Source organism: Bombina bombina, unplaced genomic scaffold (assembly GCF_027579735.1).
Source record: "Bombina bombina isolate aBomBom1 unplaced genomic scaffold, aBomBom1.pri scaffold_513, whole genome shotgun sequence".
NCBI classification, from domain to species: domain Eukaryota; kingdom Metazoa; phylum Chordata; class Amphibia; order Anura; family Bombinatoridae; genus Bombina; species Bombina bombina.
Window position 1 is genome coordinate 13,308 of NW_026512977.1, and position 19,188 is coordinate 32,495.

At 36.6% G+C, this 19,188-nt stretch overlaps 1 protein-coding gene across 1 annotated transcript in view; it reads right to left on the minus strand.

Annotated features, from left to right (window-relative positions):
• LOC128644651 (uncharacterized) overlaps positions 1 to 19,188 on the minus strand; it is a 71,339-nt gene that overhangs the window by 8,631 nt on the left and 43,520 nt on the right. The window contains exon 5 of the mRNA XM_053697176.1: positions 1,072 to 1,294. Within this exon, the coding sequence (XP_053553151.1) occupies positions 1,072 to 1,294 (223 nt within the window). The remainder of the gene's footprint in view (positions 1 to 1,071; positions 1,295 to 19,188) is intronic.

Consider the following 19,188-nt stretch of genomic DNA (forward strand, 5'->3'; position numbering starts at 1 on the left):
GGGGGATGGCAGATTAGGGGTTAATAACTGTTAGACATGTGCGATTCGTTTCAGATCGATTCGGAAATTCGGCCGAATTCGTAAAATTCGGGATTCGGATCGATCCGAATTTCCGAATTAAAATAGTGTCCGAATCTACGAATAAATCCAAATTAGTTTGGATTTATTCGGTAGATTCTGATGGCCATGGATTACACTAGTATTGTACAGTATATTAGGTTATATCACTCTGCTATGGGTTACACCTAATATACAGTACATAATACTAGTCTAATCCCATCTAACACTTACCGAAATTCTGAATTTCCAAACCAAACCGAATCCAGACGAATTTATTTGAATCCGAATGAAACCAAAACGAATCTGAACCGAATTGATTTTTCCGAATTCAAATCGATCCGAAACTAAATTCAAAAAAATCCGAATCGATCCAAACCGAACCGAATTTTTTCGCCATGCACATATCTAATAACTGTAATGTAGGTGGCGGCGATGTTAAGGGCAGCAGATTAGGGATTAATAACTGTATGTAGGTGGCAGCGATATCGGGAGCGGCAAATTAGGGGTTAATAGTTTTATGTAGGTGGCAGCGATGTTAGGGGCAGCAGATTAGGGGTGTTTATACATGGTTTATATGTTAGGGCGTTATGTTTAAACGTAACTTTTTCTTTCCCCAATGACATCAATGGGGCTGCGTTACGGAGCTTTTGTTCCTGCGAATTGCAGGTATTAGGCTTTTTTTTAGCCGGCTCTCTCTATTGATGTCTATGGGGAAATCGTGTGCGAGCACGTCAAAGCAGTGCTTGTATTTGGATGAAGCATGGAGCTCAATGCCACATATCGCCCGCGCAAGCCTGCTTTTGTAAACTTGTAATAGCAGCGCTATAGGGAGGTTAAATACCGCCGCTTTTGTGGCAGTCATTAATTTCCCTATATCTCTCAAAACTCGTAATCTAGCTGATTGTTATTTAACGCATTGTTAATAAAGTTGAACATTTTGGTTCATGTATCTCATAGTAACATTTTAAATAAGTATTTTTTAATAAAATAATTGGCAGTCTTCACTCTTACCTATTCCCATGACTTTTCCATATGAAATCATATTGATAGGTAAACGAGGGTCATCATATTTTTCACATTTTATCAGAAGACGCACTATCTCTCCAGGGATGAAGGCATCCTCAAATGATTGTTCTTTGGCTGAGTTTTGTGGATACTGACAGTAAATGTCAACAGCAGCAAGTGGGTCTGTGTTTAAGAGTAGATCTGCCAGTTCAATGTAAGCATCATGCACCTATGTTTGGGAAAGCACATAACCAAGTCAAAATAAGTCAAAATTCAATTCACATAAACTATTTAATTACATGTAGGGAAAACACTTGGCAATATACTTTCTGCATTTATATTGCCACTTTTCTTCAAAGAAAAGCTGCAAGTGAAGTCCATAGAATGCAGATCCCTGAACGCCCAACTTACTGCACAGTAAGGTGAAGCCTGATGAAACAGCCTTGAGCTGAGAAACGCATAGCTTTGTTTTTATCATTTTAAAAAACTCTTTATATTGGGACACTTGCTATTATCTCTTTGCTGCTACATATTCTTTCGCTGAGAGGAACCCCTAGCATTGTGCCTCTCTCTGAATTACTGGAGGTTCCTGGATTTCCTGGTATCCAGCAGGCCCTTGATTAAGTCTGGTGGGTGACTATATTGATCCCATCTGCCTCTATAGCATCAAAGGAGATGCTACAACAAATGTGAGTACCTTATTCATCAACTTACTGACTCACATTTGTCAAGACAATACTAGGCCATATAGGCACCTTTGTCCTTTTATGTTGTTTATCTAGACTCACACATCTATACCGGAATTTGGTCTCCTGGGTGACTAACAGAAATCCCAGACTGCTGCTATAGCACTACTTGAAGTGCTTTCTCAAATGTGAGTTTATACTGTATATTCACACATATCTATCTTCTGGACCAGACAATATTGGGCCATGTGGCGCTTCTGTTTCTTCTTGTCTTTGTAGATTACTGCACAGTAATTGGTTGGTAAATTTAGGAGCTCATTTGTATATAAGTCCCTTATATGCCACAATATTGGAGATGAGGATACAACACTTAAAAAAATTATTTTAAATTGGGAGGGAGGGGGGGGTGTCCATGGATAGAAAAACAATGCAAATTTTGCTTAAAAAATACAATTTTAAATACTTTAAAAACATTTATTATGTATGAAGATCTTTTGCAATATAGTAGTTCATTTTTGATGCATATCACTTTTCTGTCCCTTTAAGGTTCTTTAACTGACACATATATAGCAATTTCCCTAAACAATAGAAAAGGTTTTAATCAATGTACTAAAAAAGACAAAAAAATCAGCCGCCTTTTTCTATAGCAAGCCATTGTTATCTAAGGTATCACAATTAAGCTAGACATTGTTAAGGGATAGTCTAGTCAAAATTAAACTTTCCTGATTCAGATAGAGCATGCGATTTAAAGCAACTTTCTATTTATTTCTATTATCAATTTTCTTCGTTCCCTTGGTATCTTTATTTGAAAAAGCAAGAATGTAAGCTTAAGAGGCAGCCTATTTTTGGTTCAGCACCTGGGTAGCACTTGCTGATTGATGGCTAGCTGTGGATTGGTGTAGCACATATATGCGTGTTGTCATTGGCTTACCTGGTGTGTTAGTTAGCTATCAGTACTGTATTGCTGCTCCTTCTTCAAATGGTAACAGAGGAATATAACAAATTTTATAGAAATAGATTGGAAAGTTGTTAAGATTGTATGTTCTATCTGAATCATGAAAGGATTTATTTGGGTCTCATGTCTCTTTAAATATAGGATTTAGGAGTGAATTACTTGTTTTTATGTGAACATTTCAGGCAATCGATGAATACCACCAGAGCAAGCAATAATACAGGATTTGTGTCGTAAAAGGCAAATTGACATTCAGTCACAAGGAGAGGTATCACTTTAGTAATAACGGAGATCTAGATGTGGACCCTGTCTTGAATTGTCGGCAGACGATCCGAGATATATTACGTTGCTAACAGCATATTTCCTATGCATTACACTGACTGCTTTAAACAAGTTGATGTGGGACATTGCTAATACGTATGTTTGCCAGGATTCTGCTATGCTACTACCTAGCTTGTTTTGGCTAACTTCAGGATACCTTATTGCCTAAATGCTCACTTACTGATGCATGCTTGCTTTGCTTTGATTAGCACGGATACAGGTGCTGTTTTTTGCCTACTAATAAATAAGTTTGGAACTGCAAAGCATAAGAGATGAAACTCTACTACTATATATGCCATGCAAATAGTAACGTTACTACCATCACTGTGAATTATCACACATGCATAGATCCCCACGTTTAACCTGCCAGACAAGACCTATCTAGCATAGGGTTTGGCTCTGCAGGGTGTTGCATGTGTAGTCTCCCATCAGAGCTGTTTCTACTTGTATTTTATTTTTTGGTATTGTGTTGATACTGTTTTTCAATAACACACTTTTCTAGGTGACAAGATGTGTGTATACCTGCTATGACGACAGGGATGAATTTTTCAGCTAATTCAATAATATTTAATAATATAATTAATACATTTGATTGATATTTGGAAAGAGTGCTGAGCTCCTTTCTTTAACACTAAGACTCTCATATCTATAGTGTCTATCTTTTGTAAATTTCAAAAAAATATAGTAATTTTGGGTCTGCACCATTATACTAGAAAGTATTTTTTAAGAGCATATCAAGGTACATATTTAATGTGTTGAGGCTTGCTTACCATTAGTAAATGAATTACTTTTACAGTTCTGCTTATCAGTTAAACACGCGACTGGTAGAAACGCATTACTCCGGGTCAAAAGCTGTGATTGAAAATCAGATAGGGACCACATAACAAAAGTGACAAGACTGAGATGCAAAGGAAAAATCCAGTTTGCAATTCTCATTGAAATCAGTAGCTGTCACTAATAATCACTGGTTGTCTGCCGCAGCTACAGATATTTTTGGGAGCCTGGTTTTTAATTGCCTGTGATTTGCAATAAGCAGAGTCAGGGTTGGAAATTCTGCCCAGGATCTTATCTTAGTCCTAGTATTTTTAAAAAAAATAAGAATCTAAGTAAGTCATGGCAAAAAATAGCAGTAAAAAAGGTAAAAAATTCTAAAAAGGGACATAAAAATAATATTTTTCTGGGGGCGTGTCCAAGAAGTGACTCTGAGCAGTCGCATTTTTCTAGTGCTCCGGGAGAAGAGCTTATAACCCACCAGTTATTGCTTGATTTACACAGCAACAAGAGCCCACACGACTGGATTCATGAATATAAGAGAATATTAACATCATATATACCAGATTGGTGTATTAATGACCCAGAGTCGGAAAAGGACACCTGAGGCCTGTAGTCGTGGCAAACTTACAGGCGGCGCCTCCCCCCCGGATTTCTGGGGTGTACGGCCAGAGCTGTTCGCATTACTGCTTATTGTCGACACACAAGAGTACTTGCAATTTCATATAACGTTGCAGTTGAAAGTGAACCCCTACGCAATACAATAGAAATTAGAAAGGACACCGATTCTCACAGCTACCATGCGAGGTAATCCCCTTCCTGACAAATGGGACGAGTTTCTCATAAGACTAGAGGAACTATTTCAGCCACTCATAGAGAAAGCGCTGTCTGAGAGTGAACTACAACTTCTTATAGACAGAATACCTAAAGCTACAACTCCGGCAACCATACGCAGCAAACTATGGACCAGAGATCCGGATTTCACACGATGCCCATGAAGGTTGAAACTCTCAACACACAGATAAAAGGAGAGCCTCCACAGCGAGCTGATACCCTACTACTATGCTCATGCCAAAGAAGCAAAGAAGGCGCGAAAGAAACATACTCCATCACCTGAAGAAAGCACGCCTGTTATACCTGAGCGAGCCAGCAGAACTGCCTTGGGGCCTAGAGAGGAGCTCCGGGGGGACTGTCATCTCCGATATCTCAAGTTTCCCGCTTTCTGGCAATCCTCCAGAAATCTCTAAGACTTGGAGCCTGCAAAATGAGGTAGTGCACAGTGGTCCTGGAGCTGCTACAAAAAAAAATCCTCTAAGATAATGGAACAAGATCGAGCAGGAGTAGCTGGAAAACACCCCAGCCCAACTTTGACCGCACCGGGTTCCAGATCCAAGACAGGTCACCTATCATGGGGGTCAGCTGTTACCTAGCAAAAACTATGTAAGGCATGCAGAGTAAAGAACCCTAGGACTTTAGCTATGTAATATAATCTTGTCATTTTCTAAAAAAAAAAAAAAAAAAGTTTTGTTCAGTTTTGAAATGTTGTACTCTATACATATAGGCCTGAGAATTGTTCATGTGGCAATCTGTTAAATATTGTTTACCTCAATTTTTATGTACATAAATTTACTATAGTACCATATGCACAATAGATGGGTAAGAAAAGTAGAATCCCATTAGGTGATTGCAAACACGCATTTATTTTAACCGTAGTTCTCAACCAGTATGTATATGCAATTTTGGCGAAGTGCCCTCATCCTCCGTCAAACTATATAATCAAGGTGTGTGCTGTGGGGGTTAGTGGGGGGCCCTATGTAGACACTACTTAAGCTATACAGAAGGTGGGGCATTGACAGCTCCCTGCTGGCGGCCGATTGGCGCGGTGTCAGCAGGGGGCGGCGTTGCACCAGCAGCTCTTGTGAGCTGCTGGTGCAATGTTAAATGCGGAGAGCGTATTGCTCTCCGCATTCAGCGAGGTCTTGCGGACTTGATCCGCAGTGTCGGATCAGGTCCGCAAGCCCTTTGATAAATGGGCCTGTTAGACTGAGACATAGATCAGCTTGCATAAATGGGAAGTTTGTCATTCCCAAAGGGTTAAGCACCACTTTTCTAAAAAAAAATGCAGCATGCATAGTTTCTTATTTTATATTACTAGGTCACAGCAGTGAATTTCATTAGTCTATATTACAATTGTTCAATGGTTAATAGAATGTGTCATGTAAACACACTATGTTCAGCTCTGATCTTAGTATCTGGACCATAACTTGCTTATATCACATTTACAATGATCTCATTTATGTAAGATACTTGTTTGTTTTTTTTGTGTTATAACATCCCCTGGACATTAACAAAATCGCTTGAAAGGTCCAAGAGTGACCTAATATATTAAATGTGGGGAAGAAAAATTAGGACTTTAACTTGAAATATTTACTCTTACTATAATTGGAAGATATTATCTTGTACACTGTCTATAAATGATGTATGCTTTCGATCCTCAATAAAATACTTAAAAAAATATAATAATATATATTTTTCTTACTTTGCTATACATTTATCCTTCCACAAGGCCATACTTTAGAATACAACTTAGCTTTCCAATAAAAATTAAAAAATGCAAAACAATGAAAGATTTTTTTTAAAATTTATAATAATACTCCCCTATAGAAAACTGAAAAAATGGGTACTCATACTTGTGCGATAACCCGCATCACAATAAGCCCCTACTCTAATAACCCCTTAACTGCCAGAACCCCCACCACAAATTATCCCACTACACTATCAACCCCTAACTGTTACATAGCCCACCATAAAACAGCCCGCTACACTATTAACCCTCTAACTACTACATAGCCAACCGTAAAACAGTAAGCTACACTATTAACCCCCTAACCACCACATAGCCCACACCAAAACAGCCCACTACACTATTAAGCTCCTAAACGCCACATAGCCCACCTCAAAAACAAACTCCCCGCTACACTATTAACCCCCTAACCACCACCCCCATTTAAAAGTACCCTCTAACCTATTAACCCCTAACTGCCACACCTGACATCACAAAGAACCTAACCTCATAACAGCTAACCCTCCAACAACCCTAACCTAACACCCCCTAAGTTACAAAAAAAACTACTATTACAGAAAAAAACAAAAACTACCATTACAGAAAAAAAAAAACTACCTTTACAGGAAAAAACTTCCATTACAGAAAATAAAAAACACTACATTTATAGGAAAAACTTTCATTTACAGAAAATAAAAAAAAAACATTACCAAAAATAAAAAAACAACCAGTAAGACCTCTGCTAAAACTAAAGTCCCCTTAAAAAAAAAAACCTTCCCTTTAAAAAACCCTAAACGATCTTAAACCTACTCTAAAAATTGCCTTGAAAAGGGCATTAGTCGGGCAGTGTCCTGGTTGAAGTGAATAGCGCTTCTGCAGAACAAAACCATATCCTAATAACAAAGTAACCACTGCAAAAAAACTAACTTTTAAAAAACCTACACTAAACATTACCCTGATAAGGGCATTTTGCAGGGCATTGCACTAAAATGATAAAACTCTTTTGCAGGATAAAAAAATATCTATACTTTAAAAAAAATCCTAAACTTAAAAAAACCCAGAAAAGGGCATTTGGTCCAGCATTCCCCTAAAGTGATCAGTTTTTTTGCAGAATAAAAAAAAAAACTATTCTAAAAGAAAACCCTAACCTACAGTAAAAAAGAACTTTAGGGCAATGCCCTGCAAAATGCCCTATAAGGGCAATGTTTAGTGCATAGTTGCCAACAGTCCCTGATTTCCAGGGACAGTCCCTGGATTTTGTTGTATGTCCCTGGATTTTTTTTGTCCCTGGAAATGTCCCTGAAAATCTCTTTTTGCACAACATTTGTTGTTTGCATATATATATATATATACACACACATACACATATACAAATAGATAGATGATAAATAGATGTAGTATATTATTTAAATATAATTCATTCCTAATGGAATATTGTTATTATTATTGAATGGGTTCACATATTATTTGTCTTTCTAATTTTGATGCAGTGTTGTAAAAATAACCATATGCCCAGAATGTGTTCCAGAGACTGGGTAGGTGTAAGATCTTGGTGCTGTAATCTGTATAATAAACTATGGATAAGTCTAAATTATACTATTACTTTCAAATGGGTGTGTTTTGATTGCAAACTGAGTGGGCGGAGCAGTTGAACAGTAGGTTGCCAATACTCCAGTAACCCGCTTGCTTGCTCTGCTGCAAAGTGTCCCTGGAATTTTTTTTTAAAAGTTGGCAACTATGTTAGTGTAAGCTTTTTAAAATGTAGTTTCTTTTTTTTGGGGGGGGGGGGGGGGCGGTTTTGTTCTGCAAAAGAGCTGTTCACTGCAACTAGGGCACTGCCCGACAAATCCTCTTTTCAGGGCAATTTTTAGAGTAGGTTTTAGTGTTAGTTTAGGGTTTTTAGGGTGGGGCTTTTTTATGGGGATTTTAGTTTTATCAGAGGTCTTACTGGTTGTTGTTTTTTTATTTTTGATAATGTTTTTTTTTTTAAATTTTCTGTAATGGTTGTTTTCTTTCTTTTCTGTAATGGGAGGTTTTTTTGTTTTTTTTTGTAAATGTAGTAGGTTTTAAGTTAGGGGTGTTGGGGGTTTAAATGTTAATTGGTTAGGGTGTTCTTTATAATGGGGGTTGTGGCAGCTAGGGGGTTAATAGTTTAGGGTGTACTTTGTGATGGTGTTATGGCAGTTTAGGGGTTCATATTGTAGAGGGGTAGTTTGTGGTGTGGCAGTTTAGGGGTTAATAGTGTAACTGGGCAGTTTGCAGTCTGGGGTGTGGCAGTTTAGGGGATAATAGTGTAGAAGGATAGTTTGGGATGTGGGGGGTTGTGTCAGGTTTAGGGGTTAATAGTGTAACAGGGTAGTTTGCAATGTGGGGGTGTCGCAGTTTAGGGGTTACAAGTGTAACGGGGTAGTTTGCAATGCGATGTGGGGTTGTGTTAGATTTTGGGGTTAATAGTGTAGTGGGGTAATTTGCAATGGAGGGTGTGTCGGTTTAGGGGTTAAGTTGAGTAAGAAGTTTCAAGTTGCATAAAAAGTTTGAGCATAGAACACGATTGCGTTTGAGCGATCACATTTACTTTCAACTTGTAATATGAGCACATTGGCGCTTGACGCCCCCATAGAACATATGGGGAGTGTAAATTACTAATTTAAACACCACACCACTTGTAATTTCGACTTAAGCACCAAAAAGCACTGCGATTTCGCAATTACATTTGCGCTCCTTGTGCTAATGATTGGTCACTTAGCCCTTTGTTGATTTTCAACATTCTTCCTAAAATTTTGTTTTTCAAATTATATGTATTCAAAATAGGGTTTCCACCTAGCTGGCAGGGTCACCCTTAGCATTTGCGGTGCCCTGGGCCAGACACATTTTTGGGGCCTCTTAGCCCAGTACCTATATTTCTCTCCCCCTGTATGCTCTGCCTCCTGTATAGCCCACCTCTGTCCCGACATTAAGCATTAGCTATATAAAGAACAACACTAAATATTACACCTCCTGATACCATAAACACTTCTTTAGAAACTAAATACAGGATGTACATTGCATCTTTTTATAACCTCACCCCTAAACACTGTGGGGGCCCCCAAAGATAGGGGTTCTGGGCAGGCCTGCCAGCAAGTATTTTTAAGGTCCTTCTAAAGTAAAGAATACATATTGAAACAAGGCTCCTGTCATAGTGAAACCTCTACGTGTGTTGGAATCTAATTAAAAATAAATTATAATTTTAAATCAGTCCTAGAGTTATACGGTATCATTATTTATTCAAATTGATGTTAATGAGCATGGCCGGTATTATTTTCCAAGCATTCAAAATTCCACCTTTAGAGATAACTCTTTCTGATATTTTATTTGTGCTACTCCTTCGTAACAGTAAGAATCAATATAACAGAAAACAATTTAAGCTACAGCTCACACTAAAAGGCTTACATCAATCATAATCATTCCTAAAAACTAGCAAAGATATCGAATAAAATGATGTATGAGTCGTTCTCTTGTACAAGTCATTAGCAATGCAGCAGACACCTTGTCTTCTTGTGAGTCAAAAGTATTAAACAATAAAATAGGTTTTATTTCCTTTTTTTTTAAAAAGACTACAGGAAGAAAAATACTTTATGCAGGAAAAACAGAAGATGAATGAATCAGAAAAAAATATTTTAACAAGAGGCTGTAAAGATGATTTTTTTCTGATAAAATGTTATGTTTGTACTGTTAAAAGATAGTGTGCAATAAAAATATATATATAAATTCTTGACATTATTAAAATTATGTGTCAAACCAATTCTGAAAGCATGACATTAAAGGAGCAGTAAAATAAAAAATATAAACTTTCATTATGTTATAGAGATTACAGTTTTAAAGCACTTTCATATTTACTTCTAGTATCTAATTTGCTTTGTTCTCTTGGTATCTTTTGTTGTAAAGCAAATGTACATATCCTCAGCAGCGGCAGCAATGCTTTACTAAGAACTATGTAGTGAGGAAAAAACAAAGCAATGAGTTCAAAAAGTTGTAAGTCCATAAGTTTATTACAGAGCCTGTAATGGACAGTAAGGTGCTCCCTATTTCCTGACGCGTTTCGCGCATGCGTACATGTGCTTGATCAGAGACCTCTCTGCACTGGAACCTTAAATAGGGTATGTGAACCAATAGGTGACTAGTGTCAATTAGTAAACTAATGATATGGTGACTAATAGACAGATACACTGGTTTGATTGAAATATACTGACTTTTATGGTATTAATTAAATGTAATTTTTTTACTTTATGGAAAATACGTTCCAGTGGAGGAGAGGAAAGACAGATAAATAAAATTACAGTTTGAAAGATTAACAGAATTAGTGTAAATCAAATTATCATAGATTGATGGAAAAGCTTAATCAATCTCTATAGTTGGGGTGTTTTGACAATAAAAATACTACTAATGAGGTTTTTTTATTTTCCGTATATAGAAGAAAACCACAAAAGAAAAAGGGGAAGGGAATAAAAGATAAATTTTGTTTTTTTGTTTTAAAATGTAATGCCAAATGATTATAAACAATAATAGAATGGAATAAAGTTAACCAACAAGTGAAGATCAAAAATATCTTTCAAATAATAAGGTAAAAATAGAAAATAGAAATAAAATTAAAAAACATATACATAGACCAGTGTGTTATCGTCAGAATAAAAACAATGATGAACATCAAAAGGAGAAAAGGAGGTAGGGGGAGAAAATAAAGAGTATGGGTCCATTTATCATTGTGCGGATGGACATGATCCACTATAGCGAACAATGTCCGCCGCACATTGATAAATGCCGACAACATACGCTGTCAGCATTCATCATTGCACCAGCAGTTCTTGTTAACTGCTGGTGCAATACCGCCCCCTGCAGATTCGTGGCCAGTCGTATTGGATCAGGTTGATTTTCTGCGATGTATGTCTTTAGACCGCTTCTTCATAGCTTGTGTTTCTGGCGAGCCAGAAGGAGCTTGATAAATAGACCCCTAAGTGTATATTCTCCCTTGTATATAAAGAAAATAATATATTGTTCTATTTTAGTATGTTCATTCTGTGGAATGATGCTCACAGAAGGGATCTAGTTCTCTTTTCAGATCTAACTTCAAGTTATATACCTCTCAATTCTCCATAATGTATAACTCTTTTGAGTATGAGGGGAAATGAAGGAAATCGAATCCTAGTTTAAAAAGCTGTGGATGTTAAAGCTAGCTATACATATATCAATTTTCTTAGTATATGAACAGCTTCTGCACGGGACACGTCCACATTTATAATTACCCTTGATGGATGACAACCAATTAGTGGTATTGTTTACCTTTTTGTGGAATTTTGTAGTGACCATGTCACATATAGTAGGTGCTATTTTTGCCACATATTTTATACCATTTTCTTGCTTATATTTAAGGAGAAGTCTCCATTGAGAACTGGTAGATATTTTCTGATGATATTTGAAATGACATAAAATTGATTACTGTATTTTGTTATGACATATATCTATTCCTTTGTTGTATTAGTATCTAAGTGTGTTTTTGTTTTGTTCTTAGTTTGTTTGATGGTATCATCAAGAAGAGTTTGTCTATCAAGTCTGGCTACTTGTAGTTTGATGTTATGGAATGTATTTTTGTTATAATCTGTTGCTATTAATCTTTCTGTTAGCTCATCTGATTGTTTCCTATATAAAGTTAGAGTAGAGCAGTTTCTCAGAACACAGAGATATTGCCTATTATGGATAGCTTTTCTCATATGAGGGACATGGCAGTAATCTGCTCTTAGAATAGTGTTTCTAGCTAAAGGTTTCCTATAAGTACTGGTAAAAATGTTTTTCTCTTGGTCAAAAAATGTTATTGATGTATCACATGTTTTAAATGTAAACTCAAGGTTAAGCTCATTGCTATTGAAGTATTCTATCATGTCTTCTATAGATAGATTACTGTCATCTTTATAGATGAGTATATAAGATCATCAAAAAATCAACCGTATATAACTACTTTGTCCTCGAGGGCCAGGCGACCACCAAACACATATAGGGTTTGAAAGTATCCTTATATATGTTGGCATATGAGGGGGCAAATTTAGCCCCATCGCCGTGCCAATTGTTGGAGACAATAGTGGCTCTTGAAGACAAAGTAGTTGTGGGTAAGCAAGAACCGTGTTAGTTGTACAAGAAAACTATAAATATGTCAGGAAAGCTGGTATATCGTTTAAGCATATATTTGAGTGCATTTAGCCCTTCCTCATGTGGTATACTTGAATATAAAGAGGATACGTCTATGGTAAGCATACTTACTAAGAACTAGCTGATGATTGGTAGCAGCACATATATGCTTCTTGTTATTGGCTCAACCAATACAGTCAGCTAGCTCCCAGTAGTACATTGCAGCTCCTTCAACAAAGGATACCAAGAGAATGAAACCACTTTATAAAAGAAGTAAAATAGAAAGTTTTTAAAACTGTTTTCTCTGTTGAATCATAATATATAAAAAACATTTTTTTCATGCCCCTTTAATGCATTGAGAATCTGCTTGTTATCAAAGAAGTAATCCACTGAAGTCATAAAGGGACACAAAACCCAAAATGTTTCTTTTATTTTTATTTATTCAAATAAAGTATGCAATTTTAAACATCTTTCCAATATACTTCTATTATTAATTTGCTTCATTCTACTGGGATCCATTTTTTAAAAGCATACATAGGTAGGCTTAGGAGAAGCAATGCACTACCGGTAGGCGGTAGCTAGCTGCTGATTGGTGGGTGAACATATATACCTACTGTTTTTGGTTCTGACGACTATTTCAATTGAAAGAGATTCAAGAGTTCCAATTTTAGAAGAATCAAATGGCTTTATTAAGGATAAATCCAAAGGTATACCAGCACGGTAACAGAGAGACAGCTGGCCCTACTAGTTTCGGCGGTGCCGTAATCGAAGACCTGCTGTGTATTTACAAGTGGGTGTTTAAAAGTAACTCTCTACACAATCATTGGCTACAGAGGGGTTAGAAATACCACTCCCCCTTAACCATTGCCTGGGTGAAAACAAATGGAGGAAATTATCAACATAGATGTAGACAAATGTAATATTAATACATAAGTTGAAATACATACATTAATAAGAGTCAAATTAATTAGAAGAGGGGGGAGAAAGTTTTAACATTAATAATCTACAACTAGAGCTGCATGTCATATTAGAAATAACAATAGTTTTGTTACCAGAAATGGATTAAATATATACAAATATGTACAATAGTATGAATAAATCAATAGCGAGCAAAATAAACAAGTTGAAAATTGAGGAATACAATTGATGAATATACAATCCATTCAGCAAGACAAGAAAACATTATGACATATATAACTACAGAGCCTGGTTATGCTAGAAGACCAATACAAAAGATGCAATCTAATGAAGACAAATCCTCAAGTGTAGTGGTACATAATGGGGTACTAGAGATAAACCATTGAAGTTATAAGCATAAGAGAGTCAAAATTAGGACTTCTCAAATATGAATATCTAGGTACCCTCATATTTACCAATACAGGAACAATCAAAATACAATGCATAAACAATATATATTATTTTTATTATTTAATCAAATCTAATAACCAAAAAGCCCTAACAGTAAAGATATGAACACATGAGATTGAACCTAAAACAACATAATATAAATGTGTATTTATCTCGATTATAAAAAAGGTTTTTTATTATTAGGAATTCGGTTTCTCCAAAAAATGTGAATGGCTTAAATATTCTGAATGTTGTTTACCAATGTAGATGTTAACTATACAGTAAATGAAAAAGCAAAAATGCTATATTATATTCAGCACCAGTGATTGATCAGATCAAATTCCGAATTGAAGCCATTAGGGACCTGAGTGCGTAGTCTGAAAATCCAGAATGCTTCCTGGCGTGCTAAAATAGCATCTTTGTCCCCACCTCTTGGTGGTCTCCTAATGGCCTCAATTGCTCGCCACTTGAAAGATCTGACATCTCCATGATGAATTTTCAATAAAATGTCTGGCTAATTCTGAACATGTCTTTTCGTTCCTAATATAGCCCAAATGTTCCCGTACTCTGGTACGGATATCTCGAGACGTCATGACATAATAAGTGAGCATTTTATGCAACCCTTTGTTTCATATGTATGGTTGGTAACACAAGAGTAGAAATTTCTACCTTCTGTGATAAAATCACAGGCCTTGCATCTTGAGACCCACACTTATAGGTCCCATTTACAGAGAGCCAAGTAGTGGGCCTGGTTTTCTGTGTTATTTGACTTGGAGATAGGATGTTTCCTAATGTGACATTTCTGGAATAAACACATTTGAATCCTCTCTCCACTACCGTTTTTAGTTGTTTGTCCCCATATAACATGGGAAAGTATTTCTTGAGAATTCTACAAATCTCGTAGAATTCCGTTGAATACTTAGTGATAAAGAGTGTACAATTTTTTGGTTTTGTGATCAGACTTAGTAAGTATGCTTTTCTGAAGGACATCACCTCTTTTAGTTTTGCTCTCCTCTGTTTCCTAGAGGCTTATTCAGTGACTTTATTATAACAGATACTCTCTGTACACCTTATCCTTAATATGGAGGCCACGGTATCAGCACAATTCTACTCATTGCTACCCCCTAGCGATTGTGATTTTGAAGGGTTGGAGCTGGAGGAATTTTTCAACCAGGAGTCTAGTGACATTAAATTGGGGGATTTGTTTTACAGCTTGGAACTATTAAGGCTAAAGAGATACGCCTGAAATTGGACACTGGATTATAAATAAATACCTTGGACTTAAGATGATACCCAGAGGCCTTAGGGTAAAAAAGTTTCCCAACTTTGTTGTCACAGACAGCGAATTCATCAGGGAATGGAATGACATTTTATCTGAATGTTCACTGAGGCTTATGGTTTTGTTAGTCAACTATAAATCTAAACTATTACAATCAGTAAGAGATGAAATTGTTATACTCCAAAATGAATTGTCTAAATTTCAAGATCTAGAAGAATATAGTTGTTTTGACAAAATGTTGGCCGAGGTAGTTGAGAATAATAGAAAAACCCTTATATCCACAAAACATACTAAGTTCCTCAGGGATCAAAGGGACTATAATGAGGGAAAAGTCTTTATTTGGCAAAAACAAGCAAGATTCAGAGGAAGGAATACAAACAAAAATAAAAATAAGAATAAAGGCAATTTGAATATTACAGATGGGAGTGAAGGCTCAGGTAGTGATGATCAGGGTGGTGGTCCATATAACCACAAAAATACAAACAAAAATAAAAATAGGAACAAGAACAAACAAAAGAAAAAAGTCAGTTTTGCTGATGTGGATTCAACAGATGATGAACATTCATCACCTGTAGCTTCAACATCGGGTGAGGAACATCCGGATCAGATGGTGAATTTACCTCCCAATTATTGAGGGGTGACCCACCGGAATCATCAACCAAGCAACCATACCCAGTAATACTAGCAATTTGATGTAGAATGTGGTCAAGCTGTCAGGCCTAAAACACCTGCAGCGTGACAGATAATACATCATCTATTCTTAAATCCCATGCTGGGAAGGGGGGTCCAATATGACATCCGATCATGCAGCTACAAATAAATCGCAGGTTTTTCGGCCTGTTCCAAAAAAAACCAAAGGGGGAGGGAAGGATGGGGTCAGAAACATCGGTATACCTGAGAGAGACCAAACGCCTAACTTAGGCAGTGTTATAAATTTATCTTCGCATTCACTTAATCAAGTTGAAATCAAAGTGTTGAATTATGGCTTGGGTTTTTGCCCTGATAACAGCTTTAATCTATTTAACACCATAGTGGATGTGAATAAATTTATAAGGAAGCTTACCTTACAAAAACATTTCAATAATCCTGAATCTGCACATCCTAATACAGATATCGAACAAGCAACCAACAGGCTCCCTCTAGAAGGTCTGCTTTGCCCATGTCTAATATAAATAACTTTCAAGATGTTTGTGATCTAACAACTCTTGAGAGTTTACAAGCAGAATCTGCAATTACAGAAACAACAGCAACAGAGGTTTTTCCTAAATTTAAACTTCAGTCTAAATTTTACCCTATCCACAGTAGAGGTAAAAACCTGGAACTCTATCACAAGAGAGTGGTGGAAGACCTAACTTCTCTCCATTACTCTAAAAAAAACAGTAAATACAATTTGTCTTTACGTGAAAAAGAAGCACTAGCTGCTCTTAAAAATAATAATTCCCTTGTCATTAGGAACTCTGACAAGGGTGGAAGTGTTGTACTCCTTGATAAGGACACATATGTCCATGAAGCCATGAGACAATTGGGAGATCCTGACACATATTCAGTTCTCTCATGTGATCCCACTAAAAGATTCCAGAGGGAACTATCACAATTGTTGGATGATGGAAGATTTTTGGACCTCATGGATGACGATACTGTTCAATATCTATATGTTGAGTACCCAGTGGTCCCGATCTTCCATCATTTGCCAAAAGTTCACAAGAGTCTTGAGGAAGTTAAGGGACGTCCGATCGTTTCTGGCATTGGCTCTCTTTTAGAGCCATTGTCAGAATGGTTGGACGCTATCCTGCAACCCATTGTACATTCCTTACACAGTTACATCAGGGACACACATATCTTACAGATACTCGATGGTTTTGTCTGGACACCACTGGATAGTTGGCTCACCATCGATGTGGTGTCATTATATTCCACTATCCCCCATGATATGGGCATTATTGCCATTAAACACTTTTTGGAATCCTTTTATTCCATGGATAACTGCAGCCGATTTTGTCATCAGAGTGACCTCTTTTTTGTTAAAACATAATTATTTTATGTTTGAGGGGGTATTCTATCTACAGAGACAAGGTACTGCCATGGGGGCAAAATTTGCCCCGTCATATGCTAACATATTTATGGGATGGCTAGAGACCAACTTTGTCTATGCAGATAGAAACCCCTTCATCCATCATATACGATTGTATAAACGTTTCATTGACGATCTGATTATTATTTGGTCCTCTGATGGCAAATCGGCTGAGGAGTTCACAGAATTCCTGAATATAAGTGACAATGGAGTGAAATTCACCCATGAATGGCAGAAATCAGAAATCCATTTCTTGGATGTTAACCTAAGGGGAGACACTGACACTGGCACCATTATATCCAATTTGCATCGAAAACCCATTGCAGGAAATACCCTTTTACATCACAAAAGCGCCCACCCTAAACATGTTTTTAAGGGTATCACAAAAGGGCAGCTACTTAGGGCTAAAAGGATCTGCAATAGGGAATCTGATTACAAAAAGGAGAGCCAAGAGATAAAAAATAGGTTGCTTGAAAGAGGGTACAACCAATCTTTGGTTGATAATGTCTTGGATGAAGTAACCAAAACTAAAAGAGGTGATGTCCTTCAAAAAGCACTTACAAAGTCTGATCACAAAACCAAAAATTGTACACTCTTCATCACTAAGTATTCAACGGAATTCTACGAGATTTGTAGAATTCTCAAGAAATACTTTCCCATGTTATATGGGGACAAACAACTAAAAACGGTAGTGGAGAGAGGATTCAAATGTGTTTATTCCAGAAATGTCACATTAGGAAACATCCTATCTCCAAGTCAAATAACACAGAAAACCAGGCCCACTACTTGGCTCTCTGTAAATGGGACCTATAAGTGTGGGGTCTCAAGATGCAAGGCCTGTGATTTCATCACAGAAGGTAGAAATTTCTACTCTTGTGTTACCAACCATACATATGAAACAAAGGGTTGCATAAAATGCTCAACTAATTATGTAGTTTATGTTATTGAATGTGTTTGTCACAAACTACAGTATGTGGGCATGACGTCTCGAGATATCCGTACCAGAGTACGGGAACATTTGGGCTATATTAGGAACGAAAAGACATGTTCAGAATTAGCCAGACATTTTATTGAAATTCATCATGGAGATGTCAGATCTTTCAAGTGGCGAGCAATTGAGGCCATTAGGAGACCACCAAGAGGTGGGGACAAAGATGCTATTTTAGCACGCCAGGAAGCATTCTGGATTTTCAGACTACGCACTCAGGTCCCGAATGGCTTCAATTCGGAATTTGATCTGATCAATCACTGGTGCTGAATATAATATAGCATTTTGCTTTTTCATTTACTGTATAGTTAACATCTACATTGGTAAACAACATTCAGAATATTTAAGCCATTCACATTTTTTTGGAGAAACCGAACTCCTAATAATAAAAACCTTTTTTATAATCGAGATAAATACAACATTATATTATGTTGTTTTAGGTTCAATCTCATGTGTTCATATCTTTACTGTTAGGGCTTTTTGGTTATTAGATTTGATTAAATAATAAAAATAATATATATTGTTTATGCATTGTATTTTGATTGTTCCTGTATTGGTAAATATGAGGGTACCTAGATATTCATATTTGAGAAGTCCTAATTTTGACTCTCTTATGCTTATAACTTCAATGGTTTATCTCTAGTACCCCATTATGTACCACTACACTTGAGGATTTGTCTTCATTAGATTGCATCTTTTGTATTGGTCTTCTAGTATAACCAGGCTCTGTAGTTATATATGTCATAATGTGTTCTTGTCTTGCTGAATGGATTGTATATTCATCAATTGTATTCCTCAATTTTCAACTTGTTTATTTTGCTCGCTATTGATTTATTCATACTATTGTACATATTTGTATATATTTAATCCATTTCTGGTAACAAAACTATTGTTATTTTCTAATATGACATGCAGCTCTAGTTGTAGATTATTAATGTTAAAACTTTCTCCCCCCCTCTTCTAATTAATTTGACTCTTATTAATGTATG